Consider the following 26,616-nt stretch of genomic DNA (forward strand, 5'->3'; position numbering starts at 1 on the left):
ACTAATATAAAGGTATAAGTCAGCTGTATGAACATGAGTATGAACATTTCCATTTATTAAAGCAGAAAATGTACATAGAAAACACAATGTTAGATACACTGGGGTACAGTTCTGCTAATGGCTCGTTAAATTTCAACAGAGCCAACACAATAAAGCGGCACGGTGGTCCACATATTGAAAAAAAAAGCTGTCTTCCATTTACAGTGAAATAAAGGAGAATAGAAACCCAATCTGAGTAAAGCTTGTTTACATATTGAATATTGTATTTTGGAATATTAAAGTGAAAATGGATAAAGGGCATCCTGAATATCAATTTTTTGTCATCCTAAAAGAATAAGCTTTTTCTTTAGTGAGCGCCTATATGGCACTTCTTCATTTATATAGCACTTGTCCACCTTACAAGGCCCTCAAAGTGCTTTTCATTCGACTACTGATTCACCTACTGATGATGCAGCATCAGGAGCAACTGGGGGTTCAGCATCTTGCTCAAGGATACTTCAACGTGGTCACACTGGCATAGGATCGAACCCAAAACCTCTGGATTGGGAGACGACCACTATTCCACTGAGCCTCCATAAAAATCTAAAACATTGGGTGATCATTGATATTTGTAGGGGCTGAAGAGGGCATATGTGAAGACCTCAACATTAAATTTGGGTGACGATTGACAACAGTTATCCAACGTTGAGCTTTTTTTGCATTAGACTGTCCCAAAAAATTGGACAAGCAAACCTGAAAAGCTTGTAAATTGGGACCATTTTGAGTCAAAGGTGAGATTTTAAAATGGAAAAACAACAAAATGCTCAGTAATATAGTCCTTTTTATTTTAATCAACAATTACGATCAATAGAATAGACAAAGTAGGTTAAACCAGAATTGTTTTTATTATAAACTAATTAACAAGGGCTATCATGATTATTATTATTAAGTGAAGGAGCATGCGTCTTACGTTTGTATTTTTCAAACAAGGGTATCGCAACAGCCACCTGCTTTGTTATCAAGTAACACATGAAATATATTTGGCTGAACATATAAAGGAAAAGGAAATGAGGAAAAATGAAAGACGGAAAGGGAATTCATTTCAAGGCAATAATGAACCTCATGCTCATTAATCTTCATTGCTGCCAGTGGACATAATACCAGTGTAAATACTGTCTTATTCCTTTGATTATTCCACTCACCTTGGAGCAACTCACACCAGGAAAATAGTTACTTACTCATTAGACTGCCTCTCTATTACCGTTAAACTGCACTCATTTGTGTCTTTTAGGCAAATGGACTGTGTGCTAAGTAAGCAGACGTGTCCTCTCTGATTTATAATTGCTGTAACCAAATCTCTTCAGCGTAGCATGAACAGCACGTGCACATGTTCAAGTACACAACATTACCATCGACACAAGCGCAGTTAAGTTGATCCACAAAGTATACAGCAAATATATATCCTGTTCCTGAAGGCGTGCCGTAGGGCTCACTTGGTTCTCCATGACAAAGACATATTCATCAGCTCTGACTGAGTAAACTAAGCGTTCTACAAAATATTGTCGTAGGCCAAAGCTAAACAGATTTCCCTCCCAGCAGTTAAGTGGAAACCCGAGGACAAAGAGAGTAGTCAGAAGCCCTGACTAGCCACCCAAAAAAAGAGAAGCAGTGTTCTTTGTTGAGGGTCACACATAGACACACGTGCCGGTCTGCAGGCTTGAAATCCAGTTTGACATGCATTTGCTTCCCCTTAACTCCTGTCTCTGTTTACATCTCAGTCTGGCTTTCTATAAGTCCGTTAACATCCGCTTCCAGTATTTCTCTTTTTGTGTTTTTTTTTTTCCCATCCAACATCTCGTTTAAATTCTTACACATCCATAAAAGCAGGGACGCCATAAATAACGAGGAGAAAAGTAATGGCGATTCTACGGGCTCATGACTGACAGTTGCCCTAGAAAATAGTATGTTTGAATTGCCATTGAAGCGGTGGGGCCCAAAGTGATTTTTTATTCACAGGGTGGCAAATCCCTGGCGGCAGCCTGTGTCCATAACTGTGCTTTTACTCTTGCTCCCCTTGAACCTACTGAAACTGCTACAATCACAAAGAGCTTTTGTACTCCTTTGGGTAAACTTGAGAACATTATGGAAAATGGGTTGCATTTATATAGCCCGTTTTTATCTTCAAGCTACTGAAGAGCGTGCTGCCTTGTTCATTCAATAATGACAGGAAAATAAAGTAACTTTTAGATCATTTCTATTCAAATATGCTTCAATGCTTCAAACTTAAACGGGAAGTCAACCTTAAACATTCCTTGACAATAACATATTATATGTGACCTCTCTAGTCTGAACATGACATTTTGATTACTATTACATTTGTGCAATATGAGTTATGAAGCAATATCCAGCCGTTTTTTATTCATCATAGGGGGGCAGCCATTTTGCCACATGCTGTCGACTGAAGATGACATCACAGTGGCGCAAGGCTCAGGCAACAACCAATCACAGTTCACCTGTTTTCTGACGATAAGCTGTGATTGGTTGTTACCTGAGACCTGAGCAACTGTATGTCATCTTCAGTCGACAGCAAGTGGCAAAATGGCCGCCTTTCATATTGATAATAACTGCTGGATTTTGCTGCTTAACTCATATTCCACTAACATAATATTAACCAGAATACCATATTTAGACTAATGGGGCTGCATAGAACATATCATTGTCAAGAAATTATTTTGGGCGGTAGACTTCCCTTTAATGATGTCAACTCAACCATAGTGAATTTCACCATCTTTACATGAAGGTCGGCTTCATTTGAGAGAGACCGAATTAATTGTTTTCAATTGTTCTTACACTTTCATAAAACCAAATTAAGATATAATATGTAAGTGACAAAAATAAAATTTGGGCTGGTAGTGTGAATTAACCCTATGTGTTCGTCAGGTGATTGACAAGTGACCAGTGCAGGGTGTACCTTGCCTCTCACCCTAAGTGAGATGGCACCCAAAACAAGATGTCAGCTTTTCCCCCAGTGCCTTATATTATAAGCTTGGCGGCCCGCCAGGCTTTTCTTGCCCCACCGCCCATCAACAAACAACAAATAAATAAATTCGGTGCAAGTCAGTCGTCGTACGACTGAAAGATAATAAGGAAAAAATGAGTATAGTTAAGTATAAGATAAGGGGCAGTGTGTAGAATTATAAACATTTTCAATGTTCATTCATTTTAGAAATCCTGTAATGTCAACAATGCACAACAAAATATGTTCTTATCACATGAACATACTTTTTTTTAATAACTAACTACAGGGAGTCCTCGAGCTACGTCACACGCAACCTATGTCGCTTCGACTTTACGGCGCCCGTGCCTCGTCTGTAGTACCGTCTTTTTGGTTAATTTCCCACAGTAATCACGCCATTTTAAAGGTATTTAAAGTTGTGTTGTTGTTACAGCAACGGCCATCCATCAGCCGGTCGGCTCGCCGTCAAGCGCATCACATTACCGTGTTTAAGCTTGAATTATCTCCGCCGTCCGTCGGCAATGAATGTCCGTGCGGAAACATGAAATATTGGTTGCGGCGTCTTCTGGGTCGCGCAAATATGTTTTTAAAAATTACTGTACAAAGTATTTTGATGTAAATATCGACTTTAACGGGGAAATGCAAATATCATTGCTTGCTGTCCAGAGTGAAATATAACACTTTCACAATCATTATCCAAAGTACCTTTTTTTTCCCACCCTCTCCAGTTTTTTTTCTTTACTCTCTAATTTCTGTATACCTTCGAGGCACGGAACATAAATGTGAGGGTTGACTGGAGTCAGATGAGAGGAGCTGCTAGTGAGGAAGCAGTCACAGAAATGAGAAAGAAGGAGGGAAATTGGAATAAAATAAGTGGAACGAGAGCAATTGAGGAAAGAGAATCGAGCAGGTCAACTCAAGCGACGACGTGTGACAGTGTATGCGGAGCGTTGCTGATGTGATGGCATGATGATGATGATGATGATGATGACAACGACGATGATGTTGATGATTCACCGCTACTAGGAAATCAGCAAAAAAGAACGTATTATTATTACATGGCGCTCAATTACAGTGCAATTTCTCCCCGGCAGCGACAACCTCTGCAGGGTTCCTCATTGAAGCTGATTTTGGGAGGCCTGCGGCGTCTGGAGCACCATTGAGCGACTCAGTGGCACAGCGAGACGTCCCCACTTGAGATAGGGGAGAAAGGGAGATGTGGGTTGGGAAGACGGGTGAACGGATGAGTAGCAGCGTGCAGTTATGAAGAGGGTGAGGAAGTCTACAAAGTGAGGGCCGCCGGCGTGGATGCATGCGAGTGCACCTGAAGGCAAGCAAGTAGAGAGCGGACAGAAGGCGACACTCATTGGGCAAACACCTGTTCTGTAATGAGCATGAGCTTGCTGCCTGGTTTTGGTGCTTTTGTATGAAAACTGAAGAGCTGCTATTCATGCGGTGTGGAGTGTTCGACAATTTTATTTGCTCTCAAATCGTCTGTGTATGTTTATAATGAGCAAGTGAAGAAAAGTCTATGTGCTGGTTCGCTTGGAACTCGGTAGTTGAATGGAGATTCAAATACCATGTGCAGCAAGGGCCTGAGGCAAGGGCAGCCTCGTAGTGTTCGAGTAGTCAAAATTGCTTTCACCTTGATTCTCTCGTTCTATGCTCAGCTTGTGAGGGGGAACTATGAGGTATATTGTGGATGTGCTTTGCGTTGCCAGGCCAACGACACTTACCGTAACTATGCGAAATTCAAAATAACATTTTCCTTTCTTAGCGGAGCTGTTTTGCTAATTAATTTCTTTATTTATTTTCTTTATTTCTTTCTCATTTTCATTTTTCATCAAATATGAATTTCAGTTTTAATTTAGTATTGTTGAATAGGTTGTATGTTCTTTTAGCATAGCTGGAGGGAAAAAAATATTTTAAAACAAAGGATAAAATCTACTGTAAAGCAATTTTGAGAATATTTATTGTGAAGATCTCAAAAGTCAATATCTAAACTCAGGACTCCACAGTAAAAACAAATATGATATTATAAATATTCAAGTAAATATACCTTCATTTTTCTAGGCCTCTCCTCCAGTTGACGTGCACATAGCATAATTGATTCCGGGTCGTGTTTAGCTAGGTGTGTAGCAATTATTTTGTATAATTTTGTCTCCAAACACTTATTATATTGCCTGCTATTTTGCTGTTTAAAGTTGAATACACTCCGCTTTAGCCCGGTTCTAGCCAGACTTCTGTGAAAAGTGTACTCAAGCACTTAATTCCAGTGATTACATGTATATCTTTGGCTAGCTTAGCAATTAGCATGGCTTCTCCACCTCTGTGAATTTACTATTTGTCATCCCCTCGTGAGAACGATACTTGTCAGATGTGTAGTTTATTCGTCGTCATGGAGGTGAAGATTACGGCCTCAGGTCGCAACGTGTTTATTTAGGCACACTTATAGCCAGCCGAAGCTTGTTAATAGCTATCTGGGTGTGGCGTATATGCACCCGAGCTTGCCTCAGCCACCTACGTCCCAAGTGTTGCGGCAACGTTAACATGTTTTCATCATACCGGAGCTAAAACAATTTCCTGCTTCCATGTCTAAGAATCCTGGGAAATGTTGTCCTACTAGCCTAGTGCTGGAGACACCGGTCAGAACCTACGCAGGTTAAGCTTTTCTGGCGGCATATTTCCATTGTAAAATGGCGCAGGTTAAACAGAACAGCCAGGTTCGATGACGAGACCAAGCATAAAAGGTTGCATAATAGTGAGTGCATTGACTTGGTTGGCACTGTTGAACTGTCACCCAAGATAGCATTTAGCAATAGCTAAAGCAATAACACAGCCACCGGTCACTAGATTGACATTCATTGATTAGCAATAAAAAAATGTTTTTTTAATATTTCCTGGTGAGAATTTATTCTACAGTATATTTGATTTTCAGCAAACCCCAAGGTTCGGGCAACAATAATAAGCATTCTCCAGAAATGATCATCCGAATAAATGCTCAAATACAATGTATGCTGTGGTTGTAGTATGTTTGGTGCCCACAGTAGCAAGCAGACCATGCTAGAGTCTCATCTGCATATTGAGCTGAATGGTCTTTAAACAGTTTAGAATGCGGGTTGTGTCCGCACGCATGCTTCTGATTGAATGTAAATGGCCACACGGATGCAGGTGAGTTAATGAGAGTGAAGCATATTGAAACGGCAGAAACCAATCAAGAAAAACAAGCGCGACTTGAGTGCACTGCCTCAGCTAACACAACGCTTCATTAGTGATGCTTGAAATGCGTCTGTGTTATGTGAACAGCGCCAACCGTAGATTCATTGATCATATAGTCTACAAAGCTGTTCTCATGAATACACTAAATAACTTGCAGTCACTGGTAACGGTAACCTTAAAATACCAAAGTGTAAAATCTATGTTTCCACAGAGTGATACAGTTCAGTTCAAGGTAGTGGTGCACCGGTCACAATCTTTTAAAAAGTTTAACCTGCCGATCCCGATTTTTGCCGATGCCGATTTTTTTCATTACAAGCAACACATACCTCCAGTGTTCCAATCTTGTTTTTTTGAAAAATATTGAACAATATCGGTGAAATAATACAAATGGATTGTTTTAACTGCACATGAAGTAGTTCTCTGAAATGAAAATGAAAATCGTATTTGTCATCTCAGCAGAACAGGACAGTGGCTGACTGTCTGAGGAGGGAGATGAGATTGGTGGAAAAGATCCGTTTATTTTTAAGGGATCGGCCGATCGCCGATCTTCCAAAATTAAGGAAATCGGGGCCGATCGATCGGTGCACCCTTACTTCAAGGTTTTGAAACAATACAACATAAGACACATGGAGGACAAGCAGCATTTTGTGTTCTTTCTTCTTGGCATGTAGATGTTTATTACAAGAAGAAGACCAGCTTTGTTTGAAAAGAGTGTTTTGTGCTCTTCTCATTCCATTTCCATTGTCACAGAGAAGTGCCAAGTTTTGACAATGGCAACACAAAAATGCTTCATTGAACTTAATTGTTCTTTTTGGTTGAAAACCCATTTTTTCCTCACAAATACACCATTATTATTCCCACGGGCGCCCTTATCTGGAGATTTATGCGTCAAAAAAAAAAAAAGACCAAAAAAGGCAGTTTTTAATATGATCTGATTTACAAGAAACCACCGCGCTCAGGGAGAAACAAACCAATCAGAGACAAGGGGCACTACTAACGGGGTGTCAATCATTGGTCACGTACTTTCGCACTGCACAGTCAGCACAGGCACATTTATAAAACATCAAACCAATGACATTTACAACTCTAGTTTTGTGACCGGCGTAAATCCTGCGCAGTGTGTGGCGTATCTTTGCGTGGTGTCGGTTACAACCTATGTTGGTCATTTTTCAGACGTGAGCAGGCTGTTTTGCCTCGGGTGCAGTGGTTTCGTGTATATCAAATTAGAAGCACAAGAGGGGGCTAGAGACATCTGGGTTTTACCTTTTTAATACCTTTTTAATTGTATAGCTATCCAAATGTCAGCTTCTGAAGAGTAAATATTATCTGATTTCTGTAGTCCTCCATGAAAGCCGACTGATTATCTTTGTGCTAAATCAAAATATAACATCTGCCTTTACTTTGGAAAACATGTTATGGGCCAAACCAGTAACGGAAACATTATTTATTTATGGAATGGATGGATGGAAATTAAAATGTTTTTAATTTAATTCATAGATTATCTCATTCACTGCCATTGACGGATATAGACATCAAAAATTCATTTGAACTATTTCTATTAGTTTAACATTTTTTCCTCTTTTGTCAACAAGCGTATGAAAACCTAGAAGAAAATATTCGTGAGTTTTTTGTTTTGTTTTATTTTTTAGTTGATCAGGGGCAGACAAAACAAGTTTGACTTCTTTCTGTCCCCTTTCATTCTTTTGCCTTACTTGGAATTTGAATGTTGCTTTTTATTGTCCTTTTTCTTTCAAAAATTAATGAAATTACTTGATTGATTGAGTTAACTAGTGAAGTCATGCAATTAATTATAATAAAAAAATGTAATCGCCTGACGCCCCTAATCTTTAAAAACTTTTTTTTAAAGATTATTTAAAAAATAGTAAGAGGCGTCAGATGATTAAATTTGTAATTAATCGCATGACTTCACTAGTTAACTCACGATTAATCACATATTTTATATCTGTTCTAAATGTACAATATTTTTTTTCTAGGTTTTCATACTCTTGTTGACAAAAGAGGAAAAAATGTTAAACTAATAGAAAAAGTTCAAAATATTTTTTTATGTCAATAGCCATCAATGAGTTAATTGACAAAATAATCAAGAAATTAATCAATTACAGCGAGTCCTCAAGTTACGGCGGAGTTCCGTTCCTACGCTGGCGATGTAACCCGAATTTCGACTTAAGTCGGATTTTCCCGTTAACGTCAATATTTACCTCAAAATACTTTGTACAGTAATTAAAAAACCCATATTTGGGCCACACGGAAGACGACGCAACCAATATTTCGCGTTTCCGGACGGACATTCATTGCTGACGGACGGCAGAGCGGAGATAATTCAAACTTAAACACGGAAATGTGACGCGCCGACCTGCTGACGGACGTCCGTTGCCGGAGGTAACAACAACACAACTTTAAATACCTTTAAAATGGCGTGATTTTTTGGCGTGGGAAATTAACCAAAAAGACGGTGCTACGGACGAGGTTGCGTGTGACGATCCATTTGTTCTGGGTTTGTTTCAACATAGTTTTGTGTCCTATTACACAATTCGCCTCAAATGCTTTTCACTAACAGGCCTTCAAACCAAACCAGGTTTCTGTGAGGATTACTCAGGATTTGAGTCAATGTTGGATTTTTAGAAGGGATGAGACATTTATCTTTTCTTTTTTCCACACATTTTTCTCTTTCATCAGCACTTTCTTCTTGCCTCTTTTGTTCTCTTTCTTTTCTCTCGCACGCCTTCTCTTCATCACAAATAGATTCAAGTTTTCTGGCCTGTTGGCATTCATCTCCAGTGGTGGGGAAATGATGAAAAAAGGAGGAAGAAAGAATAAAAGTGTCGCTGTCTCTGCTTGCTCCACAGGACTCGCTTGACAATAAGGCTGTAAAAGAAAGGGAAGATGGCCCCTACGTCGTCGCCATGACACGCCATCACCCATATCTTCACGTTACTATCACAGCCCTTGTATTCTTTCTGACAGCACGTTTTAATGCAGCCCCAAAATGCACAGGGATGAGAGTGTGATGTGGAGGAGAAGATAGCAACAAATGGCTCATGCTCAGTGCCACTATTAGCGTGTGTGGGTGTGATGATATGTTCTTGTGAATTTCCGCGTTACATGTGGATCAGCATGTTGCATGTCAATACAGTCGCCCTGCAGAAAAGTGGGCAAGCTATCGTATGCGCTCCCTCAACAACAGGCTGTCAAGTGATTTTCAGTGTGATGTGGCCATTTCGGCAGAGAGATAAACATATTCCATGCTGCCTAACGACGCTAACAGAAGGCAGTTCACGGGAAATGCTTCAGGGGATGCAATGACTACAGATAAGGTGATCAAGGCTGAAACAGCAGCAACACAAAGAATATTTTAGCCCTAATATACAACAGAATGATGTTATCATGTTGCCACATCTCTCCTTAGAACTTCACATGCAATGTGTTTCGGAACAAGGTTTGAGTTTGCTTCTGCCATGGCTTGGGTTTAGTTGAGCTTTTGTTTGATTTTCAAGTTTCGTTCATGATCTGTGTTTTTGTCATATTGTCCTCGTGTGCTTCCCCCCGTCTCGTCAAGCCTGATCATGTCCACCTGCGTTTGCCTGCCCTTCATCGTGTGTCTACCAATCAGTGCCCTCAGCCACTTGTGTCTCACACAGGTGTGTCTCGTGTCATTAGTGTGTGTGTATACAGGCCCCGTCCAGACGGAAGCAAAGTTTGTTCCTTAAACAGATCTCGTACACACAGACGCATTTTAAGACTTGCGTGTGTCCGAAAAGAAGACGCTGAGGACGTAATGTATATGCCAAGTCGGGAGTGGCGCTGTAGCGCAGCCACAGGGAGATAACGGAAAGCGTAGAAGAAGAATCAGCGAAGAAGACGGGCACTTTTTTTTTCTTCTAATTTTATTGCAATCTACAGAACAAACATGGCTTTGCGTGTATCAAAACAACATGAAAAAGACGAACACAGGAGAAATGACAATGGCGGGTGATTCGAAATATTTTTGCTGCAAAAGCTTAAGCAAGCTAAGGAGGCTGCGCAAAACGAACTACGACACGGCTATCCGCAATTGTTGTTGACAGACTGACGGTTCGCGCGCAGTCACGCGAGAATTGCCGCATACGTCATCAATCTGCGACAATGCGTCGTCATGGAGCTGCGATCATTACGTCATCACTGGAGGAGTATCCTGCATCTTTCCACTTTAGAGCCAAGTTACAAAAGTGATCGGTTTCAAGCTCCGAAACCGCGCCATCGTGTGGACAAACGGCCTAAACGGTAAGAAACTTGGGAGGATACATTGAAACTGGCTATCGTGTGGATGGGGACATAGTCTCTCGTCTCCCCTCTTCATATTATCATCGTTATTATTCCTCCGGTCATGCTGTTGAGTTTTTGCCCTGTCGTTTCCCCCCCACGTTTCGCCTTGCTTGTTTCTTAATTGAACCTAATTTTCTTGCCCTGCCAGCACCTTGTTTGTTTCCTTAATTTTGTTTTATTAAACCTCTGCTTTGAAAGTCACCGCTGCCTCCTCTCTGTGCTTCGCCGCATTTGGGTCCACCTCCAAATAGGGCTGGGCAATAAATCGAAATTAATTCGATTAATCGTCATTTTGAATATTGCTAAATCGAACTTTGTCTTCTGAATTATTAAAGGCTGATGTTTTTATGTTCTGTTACATCCAGATGTTATTGTGAGTTGTAATTTTGCTAACTATGAATGTTAAGTTCTTGTTGAAACTGATTTAAAATCCGTATACAATATTGTCGTCTGAACATTTTGCACAGGAATTATTTTTAAATTAATGACACCTTTAAATTGTTTGTTGGGTTTATTAATTTAAAATCGTAATCGTCCTGAATGACAAAAAAAAAAAATCTAGATTTAATTTTTTGCCCATATCGCGTCGTGTCAACATCATCACTAGTAGAATTACCGGTAATCTGCGGTCATAACAAACCATTGACGTAAAGATTTGTTATTAATCTTACTTGAGTGTGGTAGTGAATGTGAAAGTAAATAATTATTTATTGATGTTTCAGTCCTGTGATTGACAGGTGATCAATCTATATCGCATTAGCCTCAATTTAGATGGGACTAGCAAGTCTACTCAACTCTTAGCCCCTTGAGAATATGGTTTCTATTTCAAGTTTATCTTCGAGTATGTATCAGTAACTCCTTAATGAACGCTAGATATATTTAAAGAGAATTAGGAAACACAGTTGGAATACATTAAATGGCCAAATAAGCCCCATTCAAAAATGTTGTGCGTCTCCATCTGTGAGAGCAAATCAACCTGGGACGCAGACTTCAGACAGCAAGGAAACTTCCCCTCCCCCCTTTCCCGCCTCGTCTTCATATCTTTCTCTTTGTCTCTCACGGGGTTGTCTGCTAAGCCTCTTACCTACGGGATTATTGGCAACGCTACGTATTATACAGCTTCATTCATCTGGATGATGTGTTATTAATGTGTCGGGAATGAAACCATCTGTAACGGCAGCAGAGGATGATGGGAGGATGGTGGAAGATTGAAGGTTGGGGCCAAGGGGGTACCTTGCAGTCGTCTTTAGAGATGGCCTCAGTTGACGTGATTGATGCTTTTAAATTATAGGGGATCATGCTGAACACACAGACACACCTGTGCAATCTGTGCAAATAAGAATGGAGTCTAAAAAAAACCCCCCAAAAACAAAGTTGTTAAATTGCATTGAGATGATCATCAATCTCAGTGAATCAAAACTGTCTGTGTGGTCTCATAGGTGGTAACAAGATTGCCGTTTTAATCTAGTGGCTCGGATTTGTCATTTCCCGACAGCCGTGTTGAGGGCATGAAAAAAAAGTGTAATAGCTCACATCACTTTGTGGTTGGCTTCAACACAACATTCTGTTATGCCTGAGCACAGCCAGCTTGTCTTTGTTTTGCTCTTTGGTTTGGAGATTGGCGAGACAAAAATGGTCCCTTTGCAGATGCTACACTTTGCACAAATTAACAGAGGTGGGTTCGTCAATGAATTTGGAGCGTCTGTTATTCGTCGTTCGTCAATGGTCAGGACACCGGTCCGTTAGCGTTAATCTTGTCATTATTTCGAGCCGAACCAAACTGCTATTGATGATTATGTTGACGAATGAAAAACCCCGTCCGTCAATTTTTCCAAGTTTCCCGTCATTGGCTATTAGCAGTGCTGTCAAAGTTATAGCATTAAATCATTGATTAACTCATTCACTGCCATTGACGGCTATAGACGTCAAAAATTCATTTGAACTATTTCTATTTCTAACTATTAGTTGAATTTTTTTTTTCCACTTTTGTTAAAAAGAGTATGAAAACCTAGAATTTTTTTTTTGTTCATTTAGAACAGGTATAGCGTGAATTACTGCGATACATTTTGGGGATTAACTCATTCACTGCCATTGACGGCTATAGACGTCAAAAATTCATTTGAACTATTTCTATTAGTTTAACATTTTTTCCACTTTTGTTAACAAGAGTATGAAAACCTAGAAAAAAATTATGTACATTTAGAACAGATATAAAATGTGTGATTAATCGTGAGTTAACTAGTGAAGTAATGCGATTAATTACGATTACAATTTTTAATCGCCTGACGGTCCTAATTTTTAATAATCCTTTCTCTTTTTTTTTTATCGCGTCAGGCAATTAAATGTTTTAATTGTAATTAATTGCATGACTTTAATAGTTAACTCACGATTAATCACAATTTTTAAATCTGTTCTACATGTAAAATTTTTTTTTTTAGGTTTTCATACTCTTGTTAACAAAAGTGGAAAAAATGTTAAACTAATAGAAATAGTTCAAATGAATATTTGACGTCTATAGCCGTCAATGGCAGTGAATGAGTTAATCACCAAAATGTATCGCATTAATCATGTATTCACGCAGATGAATCACACTTATTAATTTTGACTTAAGATGATCCTTTAGTTTGACAACGGATGGTTACATTAAAGGTAGCACAGGTTGTGTTTGAGCAATAAACATAATTAAATGCATAAGTAAAGCATTCAATAAATATTTGCGTATGACATTCAGAATGTTTTTTCATGTCAAAATATTGGGGTCATTTTTTTTTCATTTTAAATTACGCAAGTAATTAACTGATTAGAAAAAGTGGAGAATGAGAGTGTTTAGTGGATCAAAAAATGTTGAAGCTTCCCCTCATAACCTTAAATGTAGAAAGGATTAACAGGTGCTCTTCAAATTTGGCGGGCAATTTTTTTTTAGATAAAAAGCCTTTTTAATTATGTGATTAATAATTTTTAATAAAAATTCCAAGAAGTGATTAATCTGAATAAAAAAAATATCGTTTAACAGCTCTAGTTAATCAACAAAACAGGCATCTGTCATTGACGGATTGACAGAACTTCCGTTGCTAAATATTTTTGACAAATATTTTTATTTGTTTACATCTGGTGGCAAATAATAGATCAATTTTAAACTGGATTAACTTTAGGGAACTATTTATTTAAATTTGCAGTTAAGTTAACTTTATTAGAGATGCTACTGACCCTAAGAGCTCCCTGCACCTCTGGTTAGAATTTAGAAAAAAAAGATGTTTATTGTCTACAATCAAAATTGAGCAAATTTGAAAAGTTGTTCAATAAAGAAATGCTTAAAGACATAACAACCAAGTTAAGAATTGGATTGTATTTTTTTTTTTATATTGATGCCAACATTTTATCTTTTAGTGAAAGTGAATATTGACTCCAAAAATCGGTTATCAGCCTCTTTGACAACTAATACTCATATTGGTATCAACCCTGAATAAAACCATATCGGTCAATTTATTTATTTTATTTGTCCAACTGTCAAACACATGAACAAGTTACACAAAAAGGGACAAAACATTGTATCTTTTAGCAGCAGTAAGAAAAAGCCACTGAGGGATTTGACAACCATGTGAAAGATGTGAAACCAAACCAAACCAAAAAGATTTTAACCAACCGCGTCTCATAGCGGCAACAAGTGTGGAACGGCAATTTTAGATGTACAGATGTTACACCTGCTCAACTTAATGATGCAGTAAGCATGTACCCTGTCAAACATGACACTCATGGCCCTTTTCACCCAAACTCTCATCTCTTAAGTGAGAGTCAACAGAGGTGACATGCGTCCTTCCAGTAGGTTTTCTATTCCCGCTTGTGTGTAGCATTTCCAACATCCTGACACCTATTGACCAGTTGAAGGGTTGTTCGTCCTTCACACAAAGTCAGCAAAGAAGCAGAAGAGGACCCTCAGACAGCTTACATGGATACGGCACTGAAGAGGCCTACACAACTTTCAGCACCTGTGCTCCAAGGAGTGTTTCACAGGTTCGTGTCTGTGTTTGAGATGCTATGGATACGCAAACTTTTAGTCTGCACACTATAAATAGTCGGAAGTCTTAAAATTCCAAAACAGCAACTAACTAGGTTTTTTTTTCCCCCTTAAGTTGCATTATAATAATGAAAGGTTTTCCCAGTGCGGGATTTGAAGTGTGATGGCGTCATGTGTACAAATTACACTTCAACATCAAAGTGTCTGAGGTTTGGATGTGCCTCTTTCAAGTCTGAGGCGGATCCCACTTCCCTCAGATCTGAGTACGCTTCCACCTCCATTTCAGACTTAACGGCATTTGATAAAGAGGCTCAAATACCCGAGACCAAGTGATGGACTGATCAGCAGACTGTACTTTGTTTTTCCTTCATTAAAGGCTTCACAAAGAAGCCCGTTATTGATGTAATCATTGGGGTGTTTGATTTTCATTAAATTAAAAAAATAATAATAATTTTAGATAGCGTCCACAAAGTGTCTTGTAATTAGGTATGTGGCTCAAATTGAAGCGACATTTACTTCCATGGGAGTGCCAATTTAAAAATCAATTACCACCACTAAAATGGCTGCGCTATGATACACAACAGTGACAGTGACTGGCACTTGAAATGGGCCGGAAACAAATTTCAATTGCCATAGATGCAATGCGAGATACACAACCATATGTTTGTACTGCTTCTTCACGTCAACAACGCATGTTATTAGGCGTCACACAACGACTGGCTCAAAAAAAACGTCAAGATGATGTGACTATTTCAAATATTTAACCCGGTCAGGAGACGAGGTGCGGCAGATTTTAGGCTACCAAAAGGATAAGGATAATTTTGTATGTAGTTAAATAAATTGGGGGTGTTTGGTTGAAGTTCGTATCACTGCAACTGGGCATTTGTGTCTGTGTGCACACAATGTCTTTTTTTTTTCTTTTCCTGACAAGACAATAAAATAACTACAGCGCTAGATTTCAGTGCCGTGTGTAAATTCAACAGACATTGAATTTATTTGTTGCCGTATATCCAACCTTCCATTTTTACTGCTGTCCACAGTCACGGGAAAGTAGGGGCCATATCCTCGTTGAAGTTTGGTAGGAGGCAGGATACACCCTGCATTGTTTAGTCAAGGGCACAATTCCAGACAGAAAATATTGACATTATTACCTACAGTATCAGTCCCATTTGGTGCCACGACACTATTAGTGACCTTGCATATCATTATTAATGAAACTGATAACGCTGCATATTTATCTACATTTCCTAATATTGGCAACAACAGAAAAGACATGAGGTCACGGGTCATTGGTTGTCTCTAATTAATGGGGTGGAGGTCATGACTGCAAATGTCTCCATCCAAGCCTTTATGGACAACGCGTTAATGCATTAGTGGTCAAACAGAAACGAGCCATTCCCTGTTTCTACTAAGATGGGATAGAGACTCAAAATTTCTGCATTTCTCTTAGCAAGAGAAATGAGGGTTCCAATCGAAAGCCAATTCATCAAAGGGTACATGTACATGGGATGAATTACACCCAATAGGAAATAAAGAACATTCATTTATTTACATTGAATTTAATATTGTGCAGTTTTATCAGAACTAGAATATATATTTTTTTTTTAAAGAGCAAAGCACATCTCTTAATGGAAATGGTGTTTTCAATCTTCGCTAGCAATCGACAAGAGACACGTAGCGTAGCGTTATGTACCCTTTTTTGGTACTGTGTATTGATTTTCATACAATTAAGTTCAACATGTAATTTATTTTTAAATGCCTGTCCTCTTGTTTTCTCTTGCATCAGGCAATCCATCAAAAAATCATCCGAATAGAAATGAAAGAAAAGCAAATCATATTTGTAATATTTGTTAGCACACGAGCGTCGTAATTGTGGTTGTGGTATGTGCTGGCAAACTAGAGTGCAAACGTGGAGACAGCAGCGGGAATTATGACGTCCAATACCACCTTTTCCCATTTTGCCATGGGAAAGATTATGAATCATTTGTAGATCGTAATGGAGATGGAAAAGACTTACAACTAGGTAACGTTACACACTGCATGGTGACTAACAGGGAAAGTCTTTACAACGTGGACACCCACTGGAAACATCCTGACTGTATGTAATGGCAAACGGGAAGAAAAAGCTGACGACCAGATGTGAAGCCCCAAGAAACTTCCGCTGCCTCCTGCTGAAAACAGATTGTTGAAAATCTGGCCGATTAACATTTCCTCGCGTCTACCGAAAAGTCTGGCTCGATAAAAGTTTCAGTAATGGCGATAACGGGATGCCATTTCGTGTCTGAGCTGATACGAGGGACAACAGAACAGAGGTTCGCATGACGAATCGGCAAAGGGTAACCAAGGTTCACGGGTATAGAATATAGAACACAGAGTAAAAGACTGGATTGGACTAAGAGGAGAAAATATCTCCACACGCTTGCATCACTTCCCACAGGACCAAACAACCACTAATGACAAGTTTGGCTCCAACCAGCTGGAATGGCAAAACCAACATATCATTTCCATCTAGCACAAGTTGCCGCATCAAAATGCAGCTATTGTCATAGTGTGCCTTCTGGCTCCTTCGACTGCGGATGAGAAGTGCTGCCCTCTTTTCTATGAGCTATTGTGACTCACGAAGCATCACTTGCTGTTTATGTGTTACTCTTAAGGCAGGCCGGGACGACTCTGCTTTGCCGAACCGCATTCGCTAACATCCACTCACACACGCCACCCACAATGGTAGGTAGGTAGACAAGAATAATAATAACAATAAAAGGCTGTGATTATCCACTTGAGGGTCTAGAAAAGACTCATTGAATATACCCAATGCAGAGAGTGGGACAAGCATGATAGACCGTTTAAATGACTGGTGGACGTCCATTAAGGTTGTGTTAAGAGTCTCAAGCAGTTGACTGGCCATGACTTTTCCAATGATAGCAAACGGTCATGGATACTGAGAATGAGTGCGTTTTAATAATGGAAGACATTTGAATAAATATACCGCCAACATTAGGGATGTGAATAGCATTTTCTTTCAGACGTATACCAGTACGAGTAGTCACCGACCGACACTAGGGGTGGGAATCTTTGAATGTTCGATTCGATTCCGATTGTTTATTCAAAATGATTTGATTGACAATGATTTTTGCTTCAATCTATAGATGTGCAAGGAATTGTAACAATCTACTCCAATCTGACTCGCTAATGCTAATTAGCGCGCTACTCACGGCACTTCTTTCACTCAAAAGAACGGCTCCACGCTGAAAAAATAAATAAAACTTTTATTGGAATAACTTGATCGTGACTTTTTCCTTCTACTCTCTAACGTGGCTACAAGTTAACAGTGTATTAGACTGCGTCGAACCACACTGCCCCTCAGTGGCCAAACCGGGTACAACATGAACAGCGCTCCAAATAAAGGCACACACAGACAAAGGCAAGACAGTATAAAATAATTTGAATAAAATCGATTATGGGACATTTAAAATTGATTCTGAATCGTACTAAATGAGAATCACGATTCTTATGAAAATTGATTTTTTTGTTTTTTTGGGGCACACCCCTAACCGATACCATGCACTACACACATAAAATGTTCCACCCCAAAAAATCAATAACAGATACTTCCAAAGAAAGACCCAGGGTTTCTCCTAGTGCTTTATGGGCCTGGCAGCCTTTTCTTGCCTCCCCGCCAGGCCCCGTCAATGACAAGTAATCGTGGCATGTCGTGGGCCGTGCACAAAGCCTCAAAGAGTTTTCTGGGAGAAACCCTAAAGATCCATATATCCCAAAATAAATGTTTTCCTTAAAATTGAATGAAATTAATGGCAATTTTCTATTCTTCTCATTTCTAGGTCCTGATCGTAAGGCAGCCACAAATCGGCTGCCGTCGCAAGTACCAATACCTTAAAATAAGGCCAGGCATCGGCCCGTTAGTAATAACTGGTATCGGTACTCGCCCATCCCTAGTCACAATAGCAAGACGTGATTCTGACAAACTGATCCCTTCTGAGTATGCGATGAATCAAATTGTGTCCGAAAAGCAAAATAAATCATAGAAGAAGAACTTCCTCATGGCCGAAAAATCCTTAAATAAATTGTTCATCTTCACAGATAAAACTGCATCAACGTTATCTTGCAAGACTGTGATATTATGTTGTGATATTGAGACAAATACAAGAAAAAAATGCAATTTCCAATGTTGGCAAAAGTCAGTCCTAATCCACGCCGTTATCTGGATACAAAATCAAATGAATCCTTCCAAGGCCCATTACCACCACTATGGCATGTATAAAACGGTATAAAGTGTTTCAGAAAAATCCTACTAACAAGCTAAAAGCAAGTAATGTATTTAAAATAAAGTTTAAAGTTAAAACCAGGCCTAAAGTCACTCCCAGCAACTTATTGTTATTTCATTAGAGATAAGAAAACATGTCCTTGGCATGACTTTGAATTGTTAAGATGCCGGCAAGTGGGATGAACGCTCCCGCCAGAAAATGTCTCACTGCAAAGTCTGCGGAGGGGACCGACGATACAGTGCAAGTCTCAGAATGTGCGAAGGCCACGGTTAATCATAACCCATTCACAGTCGTCTACAGGTTGCACGCGGTCTGACGAGCGTGCTTCCGCTAAACAGCTGGCAGTTTTATGAAGGGAAAATGCTGCGTGAATGCCAGATACAACTGCGTGTCATTTCTTGAGGGCAGCCTAACGTCTTGTGAGACCACGTGAAAGAGAAGTTCCATTTCCCAGGATTTAATGCCAGCCGTCAGGCTGTAAAAATGAATAACATGCTGAGCGGAAGTCCTGCTCAAACGCAAAGCGGCTCGCTGTGCAACCTCCAGGGCACAAGCTGAGTGTGCAAATAAATATTTGGATGATTTTCTTTCTCTTTTAGTAGCTTACCTTGGTTACTAAAAATCCACTTGTTCTGTACAGATTTAGGTTTCCACTGGTTTCACGATCCTAACCTCAACCAGTATAATCACAACCAATAATCATGTTAATTGATCAATACCGCTGTCAATATCAATCTAAAGTGATCATTTTGCAAATGCTTCGATTGAAAAGTTGTGGCTTGTGAGCATATTGATTCATTTGTACATACAGTCATCCGAAGCAACTTCTAGGGATAATAAACAGCAGAACATTCTAAATGACGTTCAATTTTAGACCATATCTGCCATCTTCTCAGGTAACAGACCTAAGGAAGGATTTGCCATCATGCATGCCGTCATTGCTCCCCGGAGTGGCCAACACCACTGAGTTCACATTTCATCCTCAGCTTTGGCATTTGCATTTCCAGTCAGGAGTAGAGTGTTGCGATGCGCCTCCTGTCCTCAGCATCAGAGGAGCCAAGAGGCCACACGTGTGTGTGACTGCAGGCATGCTGTTATTTGCCTCCCGGGCTGCCGACGTTCAAGACAACAAATAATAAGGCCCGGTCGTGCGCTCGTCTTCTACACTGGAGGACAAGGCTTCCACACCAGCTGCATCTTCCACGACCGCACGCTTCGCTCAATACGAGGATAGAACATGTGTCTTACCGGCTGCTGTATGTGACGAGAGGCTCCTCTTTCAGGCGGCGGAAGATGCTGCCGCCGCTGCCGCTGCCGTTGCCGTTGCAACCCATGCTGCAAATAGTCGCTGCCAGCGGCTTTGTTGCCCGCTACCCGGTCCCTCTTCTCCCGCACGTTGGAGCCTGCGTCGCCCCGGCTGTCTTGATCGGAGTCGAGGCTGCTGAAGTTCCACACGATCAGCGTCTGCACCAGCAGCACCGTGAGGGCTACGATGAGGGCGGACCGAGACCGGCGGGCCAGCCTGCGAGCACACGCGCCGCCGACCATCTTCGCAGCGGGCAGCACAGAGCTGGAGGAGCGGCCGTGTGTGTGTGTGCACTGTGCAGCGAGGTTGGAGACTGGGGAAAGCTGTGCAAGTAGGAGGGAGGCGGGAGGAGGGGTGATGGAGGGGGAAGGCGAGAGCGAGCCACACGACCGTGGAGGCTGGAAGACGAGCAGCATCGGCAGGAGAAGGACAGGGCCACCGTGTGGTGGAACTTGGTGTGGAATAAATACATAAATAAATAAATAAATAAATAAATAAATAAACGTTGGTGGTGGTTCCAAAAACTTTCATTTTAACGACATTCAAGTAGTGTCGTTTGGGAAGTGAGGACACTAATTGTTGAAGCTTTCTGGATGTAATTCTTTCGCAGTCTTGCTTGATCTTAAGTTGCTCAACAGTCAAAGACTCCGTTGTTGTATTTTACACTTCATCCATTTTCAATAGGAGACAGATCTGGACTGCTTGCAGTCCAGTCAAGTCACTCTCTATGAAGCCATGCTGTTGTCACATATGCAGAATGTGGCTTGGCATCCATTGTCTGGCTGAAATAAGCAAGTCCATCCCTGAAAAAGAGGTTACTTTGGATGTCACCATATGTTGCTCCAAAAATGTTGCCTTAATAACAGATGTGTAAGTTACCCATACCATAGACACCATGCCGCTACAGATGTTAGTTTTCAAACTTATAGGTTTGCAAATCATGATCGTCTCTTGATATTTTAATAAACATCCCAATTTAATTGGAATTAGGGTTTGTTGGCCTACCTTGTGTACCCAAATAAGTTGGAAATAAAAAAAACTAACCCATCTGGCAAAGTAGCAAGTGTAAAGTACTGATAATGGTTTTCAAATGTAGTAAATAGAAGTAATACGTTTTCAGAAAAATTTAATTAATACTCGAAAAATCAGTTTACAGCAATTACGTTTTTGTACTTACACATATTTTGCTGTCGGAATTTGTAAAAAAAAAAAAAAAAAAAATACCCAAACATAATTGTCTCATTTCTATTACAAAATGGATGGCATTATGACCACATTATGTATACACTTTCTAAATTAGATGCACGCTCTAAAATGTATATTAAAATTCAGACATCTGTGGTGTGGGACTTGAGTTCCTGCACGATGGCACTACTTCATTGCACCCTTTACGACTTGACAATTCAAATGAGAAGCATTGCGGCTTGAGACAATCTGGCAATTTGAAAATACTTGTAAATGTTTCAAGTTGGATTCCAGCAGGAGCACTCCTTCACATTCTTTCTCCCAATTTTTCAAGTGGTCAACGACCTACAGAGATACGAGGCCTGGCCTTCTTGAGTGTTTCTTATCATTTGTTTGTGCTCATATGCAGATAGATGTGGTTGTGCACACACACATGAAGCTGTGAGAAAATAAAATGTTATCACTATTCAGTGAGGCACTTCACTATTTGTTTGCCTTCTTATGTTATCTTCATCTCACGTTCTATTCTGCTTTTTTGTAAACAGATGATGCCGTCTTTGTACGAGTTTCACAGTGCATGTGTGGGCGGGTGATGTAAAGTTGGCCACGAAGATCATAAATCCACGTCGTGAAATATCCACTTGGAGACCACCTTGTCCCCAATCATTCGTGTCCATGTGTACATGGATGTAGGGCCACTAGTTTCTGAAAAGTTGCATTGGATACCATAGTTTGTGCAGCTGTCCCTCATCTTACATTCACCTTCCCTCACACTTGTCTATTGACACAGTGTTCCCCAAATTTATTTTTACATGTCCTCTATAATTAGCTTTTTTTCTTCAAGCGTTTGGGATGAATACTTCAGTGGTTTATTATAGTAGAAATCGACACTTTAAAGGAAGATGTGGGGAGTGTTCATGTTTTAATATAAGATCTAACATCATGGGTCTATTTCACAAAGCAGGTTGAGGGGTAAGAAAACAACAACAAAAGCAGAGGGCGGCGCCGCGCACTGCGCTTCCCCGTTGCCATGGTGACTCGACAAATCGAGGCTCCATGGGTGGTCTTTTTAGTGTAGTGGCAATGCCAGGTGAAAACTACTCTGCGTTGATATAACTACCTCAAATCAGCTGTCCTGGAATCGAAAACGCAGAGTTTCCTATCTCAAGGCATGTCAACTCGCTCTCGGTGTTGAACATGCTTTGTGAAATGGACTCCTGGTTTAGTGTCAAGAAACCGTCAAATGTGGGAAACTCTGCGTCTTCCGTTTTAGAAAGGAAGGTACCGGTAACTGAAACCAGAGGAAAAGAGGTAACTTAGCCTGTTTCATAAAAAGAGGTAATTTAATCTCTCGGTCAATTACCGTAGTAACACATTCAATGAAACTAACCTGGTCGGTCGCAGGTTTATCACAATAAACCTTGAGGTTTTCTCTGTCCCCGCCTCCTTTTAGCCACACACGACATTTCATTTCCTCATTCCTAAAGTCCGCTGGGGCAAGTTTTTGCGTAAGTACGCCTATAGTCTATAGCGTAAAGTCACGAACATGGCATGTCCTTTTTGACAAGGACCCTATTGATGTTTTCTTAAATATTTGGCGTGAGCGGTACCGTTTCACATCACAGTCCATCATCTACATACACATCTTAATCCATCCTTACATTTGCAATTAACATTACTCCACCATCCCCCCTCCGCAGGATTGCACCTAAATGAAATGAATTAATGAGCTACCATTCAACAGTTTTCCCCTGTAATATTATTGTGATTGCAAAGGACTACATTAAAATTTCCGCATTGACCCAAGCAGCAACGTTTTCCCTCGCCGGCTTCCTCTGCGGTGTTGCATGTTCAAATTCGCCATATGATCGCATTAAGGTTTCCAGTTGAGAGGGGGGAAAATCACGGAAGCAGAGGGCGGCACCGTGCTCTGCTTCCCCGTTGCCATGGTGACTCGACAACTCGGGGCTCCATTGATTTGGTCTTTTTAGTGTAGCGGTAACGCCAGGTTAAACTACTCTGCGTTGATATAACTACCGGTACCTCAAATCAGCTGTCCTGGAACCGAAAACACAGAGTTTCCTATCTCAATGTATGTCAACTCGCTGTTCAGTGTAAGTCTCGGTGTTTGTTGAACATGCTTTGTTAAATGGACCCCATGTCATCTCACCATGTGTTGGTAAACAGAAGAGGAGTTTAAAAGTCTCAGTAGAGGCAGAGCTTCAGGCATACTTAACGTGTATTTCTCAAACTGAAGATTGAATTAGATGAAGACAAGTGAAAAGTGTCAAAATAAAAATAAACCAATACTGCAGTGCGACCCTCCGTCTCCCGGTGGCTCCTTTTGTTCGACCATTGGGCCGAAAGTTTGGCGACATGCAATGGGAGTTGTCCACGGAAGTGACTCTGACTGAGGGAAACATCTCCCCTGCACCCCCGACCGGGTCAGAATACCGAGCAGGAAAGGAAGGATACAACTGTCTAGTGTGACAAAAAAGGCAAAACTGAAATCGCACAAGTGTCGCAGGAGGACGCCGATCAATATTGGAGCAGCGTTAATATTGAAGTAGGTGGAAAAAACTAAGCGGATGAAACGGGACCCACAGCTTGCTTTCTTTTTGTTAAAAAAGGTAAGACCTCGTCATGAATATGCGATAGGGTCTATTTATGATAAGCAATAGACAATAAAACTACTACTAACTAACGTCTCGCACTTTGGGCACGTGCACATCAGTGGCTTCAATTCCGCTTTTCGCCAGAGGGGTCGCAAATCTGCAAAACCCCTGTATTTGCGAGCCCTCTGGCGAAAAGCGGAATGGAAGCGGAATATATTTATATATTTGCTTTGCTTCAACATAATCAACAATGAGGAAAAATTATGTTGATGGAAGGTCCATAGAAAACTGAGGGTGGAAACCAAGAAAATTGATAGATGCAGATTTTTAATGACAGACTCTGTTTTGGGTTTTGCATGTCAAACATTTGATTGTGACTCGATTATATACTGCAAAGGCATTTGAAAGCCATAAAAAGAAGTGATCATTTTAATTACGGTGCTGTGGTGTTTATCCTTTGTGAGTGCCTTGACTGTTGCACACATACCAACATATTTTAAATAGCCAAAAACAGCAACCACCAAAGTTGTTCTCCTTGACATGCTAACCTTGTGTTGCTAAACTGACAAGGGAGACATTCCTGACATTTTCAGACAGGGGCGGAGCCAGAATTTTTTCAATAGGATGTCCAGGACGACAGAATAATGACTCACTCAGTCTCAGCCGTCAAACTCAAGGCCCGGGGGCCAGTTCTGGCCCCCCATATAATTTTAGCCCCCCAAACCCCCAAAGCTAATTATGTGTATCAGCTTCATGTTTCTTTCTAAAATGGCAAAATTGCAAATTATCCTAACTCATTCACTCCCAGCCATTTTCACTTTGCTCCCCGCTGTTTTACTGGGTTTTGACTGATTTTGCAAGGCCTACAGAATATTTTGTTCTTTTGCTATAAAAACATGGTATCTACCAAAAGAAAGATTATAGCGTCTCTTCTTTCATCAGGAAAAAAAAGTATATTTGTATACGTTTCTGTTTTGCAGCAATTAGCATTAGAATATAGCTAAGTTTTATCATCATTCACAAATCTGTTGAAAATACTAGGGGAAAGAGCTTGTTGCAACATGGCCCTGGTTGATCTCTTATACTCTGCTGCCACCTGCTGTCAGTTTTTTTGTAATTACTACCATTGCTTTAGGCGACCTCTTCAGGTCAGATGCTGCATCAAAGCCTTCTGTATGCTCTAGCACAGTGGTGGCCAAGTTTGGTCCTCGAGAGCCCCTATCCAGCCTGTTTTCCATGTCTCCCTCCTTCAGCGCAGCTGAATCTAATGATCAGCTAAACAGCACGCTTTGCAGAAGCCTGATAACGAACCTGATCATGAATCAGATTTGTTAGTGGAGAGAAACATGGAAAACAGGCTGGATAGGGGCTCTCGAGGACCAAACTTGGCCACCCTGCTCTAGCATAGCAAAACCATAAAAACGTATAAATACGTTTTTGGGACCACATCAATATTTAAAATAGAATGTTTTTATAAATTTTTGGGAGCAAATAAGTTAACTACGATATTGCAAGCATGTTTTTCTGTTCGCAATCCAACTTTTAAACTAAATATAATACACAAACAGCTTTTACTGGCCTCTGATTTCAAAATGACGGTAGTTTTTCACCGATTTGTTGTGTATATGTAATATGAGACGATGATAAATTTTTTTGGTGTGTGAAAGTGTGAATGTAATAACCTTGATTAATGTTCACTACAAGTGTCAATGCTTATTTTGATAAATGTTCAATCTGAATGTATGGTGACAGCGCATCCACGTGCCTCAGTGTAATGCAATCATGTAGAAACGGCAGTAAGGCGGAACTAATTATCTGCACCGCATAATCACGTTCATCAAAACCTTCCCTTAGAAATGAGGGTGGCCAGAGACTGGCCTGACCCGGTTTTCAGAATATGCAAGAGTCACAGAGAGCCAAGAACAAGTGAGACGAGCAACTGCACAAAGGTAATACACTATTAATTAAACAGGCAGTGCTAGTTGAAAAAGTACAGTAGCGTTGATAATGTACTCTAAACCCAATATTTCAATGAAACTACTCCAGGGGTAGGCAACCCTGGTTGTTGAAAGCCACAGTCCTGCTTGTTTTAGATGTCTCCCTCCTTCGGCACAGGTGAGGATCGTTATCAGGCTTGCTGATGATGATTAGTCAATTGAGAATGTGAGAAATATTTAGATTGTGTATAGCTGAATGTGGATTAAGCATGTTCTCGAGGCAAAATATTTCAAACCAGCAGTCACTGTTGATTGAACAAGTCAGCTAAGGCCCAAATCGTCATCATTAGCTAGAAAATAAAGCAAATAAGGAATGTAACACTACTTAAAGGGGAAGTTAAACCAAGAGTTTACAATACAATACTAATCTTAAATTAATAATAATAATAATAATAATAATAATAAAAGTAATTATAATAATAAAAAAATGTTGTATGCGCTTAATATAAGGCAGAAAAATCCACCCATTTGTATCCATCGCAGGGGTCGGCCATTTTGCTACTATAGATTGAAAAAATAAAAAATAAAAAAAATCGACAATTTCATGGAGCTGAAAACCCAAACGCAAAGTAGCAGGGAGGGTGCAGGTTTGTGCTAAAAAAGTAGTTTAATTACAAAAATAACAAAAGGCAAACAGATACTTGGTTATTTAAAGAACAACCAAATACTTGGGAACAA

The 26,616-nt window shown here is 40.2% G+C and overlaps 1 protein-coding gene across 1 annotated transcript in view; it reads right to left on the bottom strand.

Annotated features, from left to right (window-relative positions):
- Positions 1-20,557, bottom strand: part of xylt1 (xylosyltransferase I) — an 89,091-nt gene extending 68,534 nt beyond the window's left edge. The window contains exon 1 of the mRNA XM_086083432.1: positions 20,084-20,557. Coding sequence (XP_085939558.1) covers positions 20,084-20,557 — 474 coding nt within the window. The remainder of the gene's footprint in view (positions 1-20,083) is intronic.
- Positions 20,558-26,616: the final 6,059 nt, after the last annotated feature.

Source organism: Leptonotus elevatus, chromosome 8 (assembly GCF_054856555.1).
Source record: "Leptonotus elevatus isolate MCC_2025b chromosome 8, RoL_Lele_1.0, whole genome shotgun sequence".
Classification (NCBI taxonomy): Eukaryota; Metazoa; Chordata; class Actinopteri; order Syngnathiformes; family Syngnathidae; genus Leptonotus; species Leptonotus elevatus.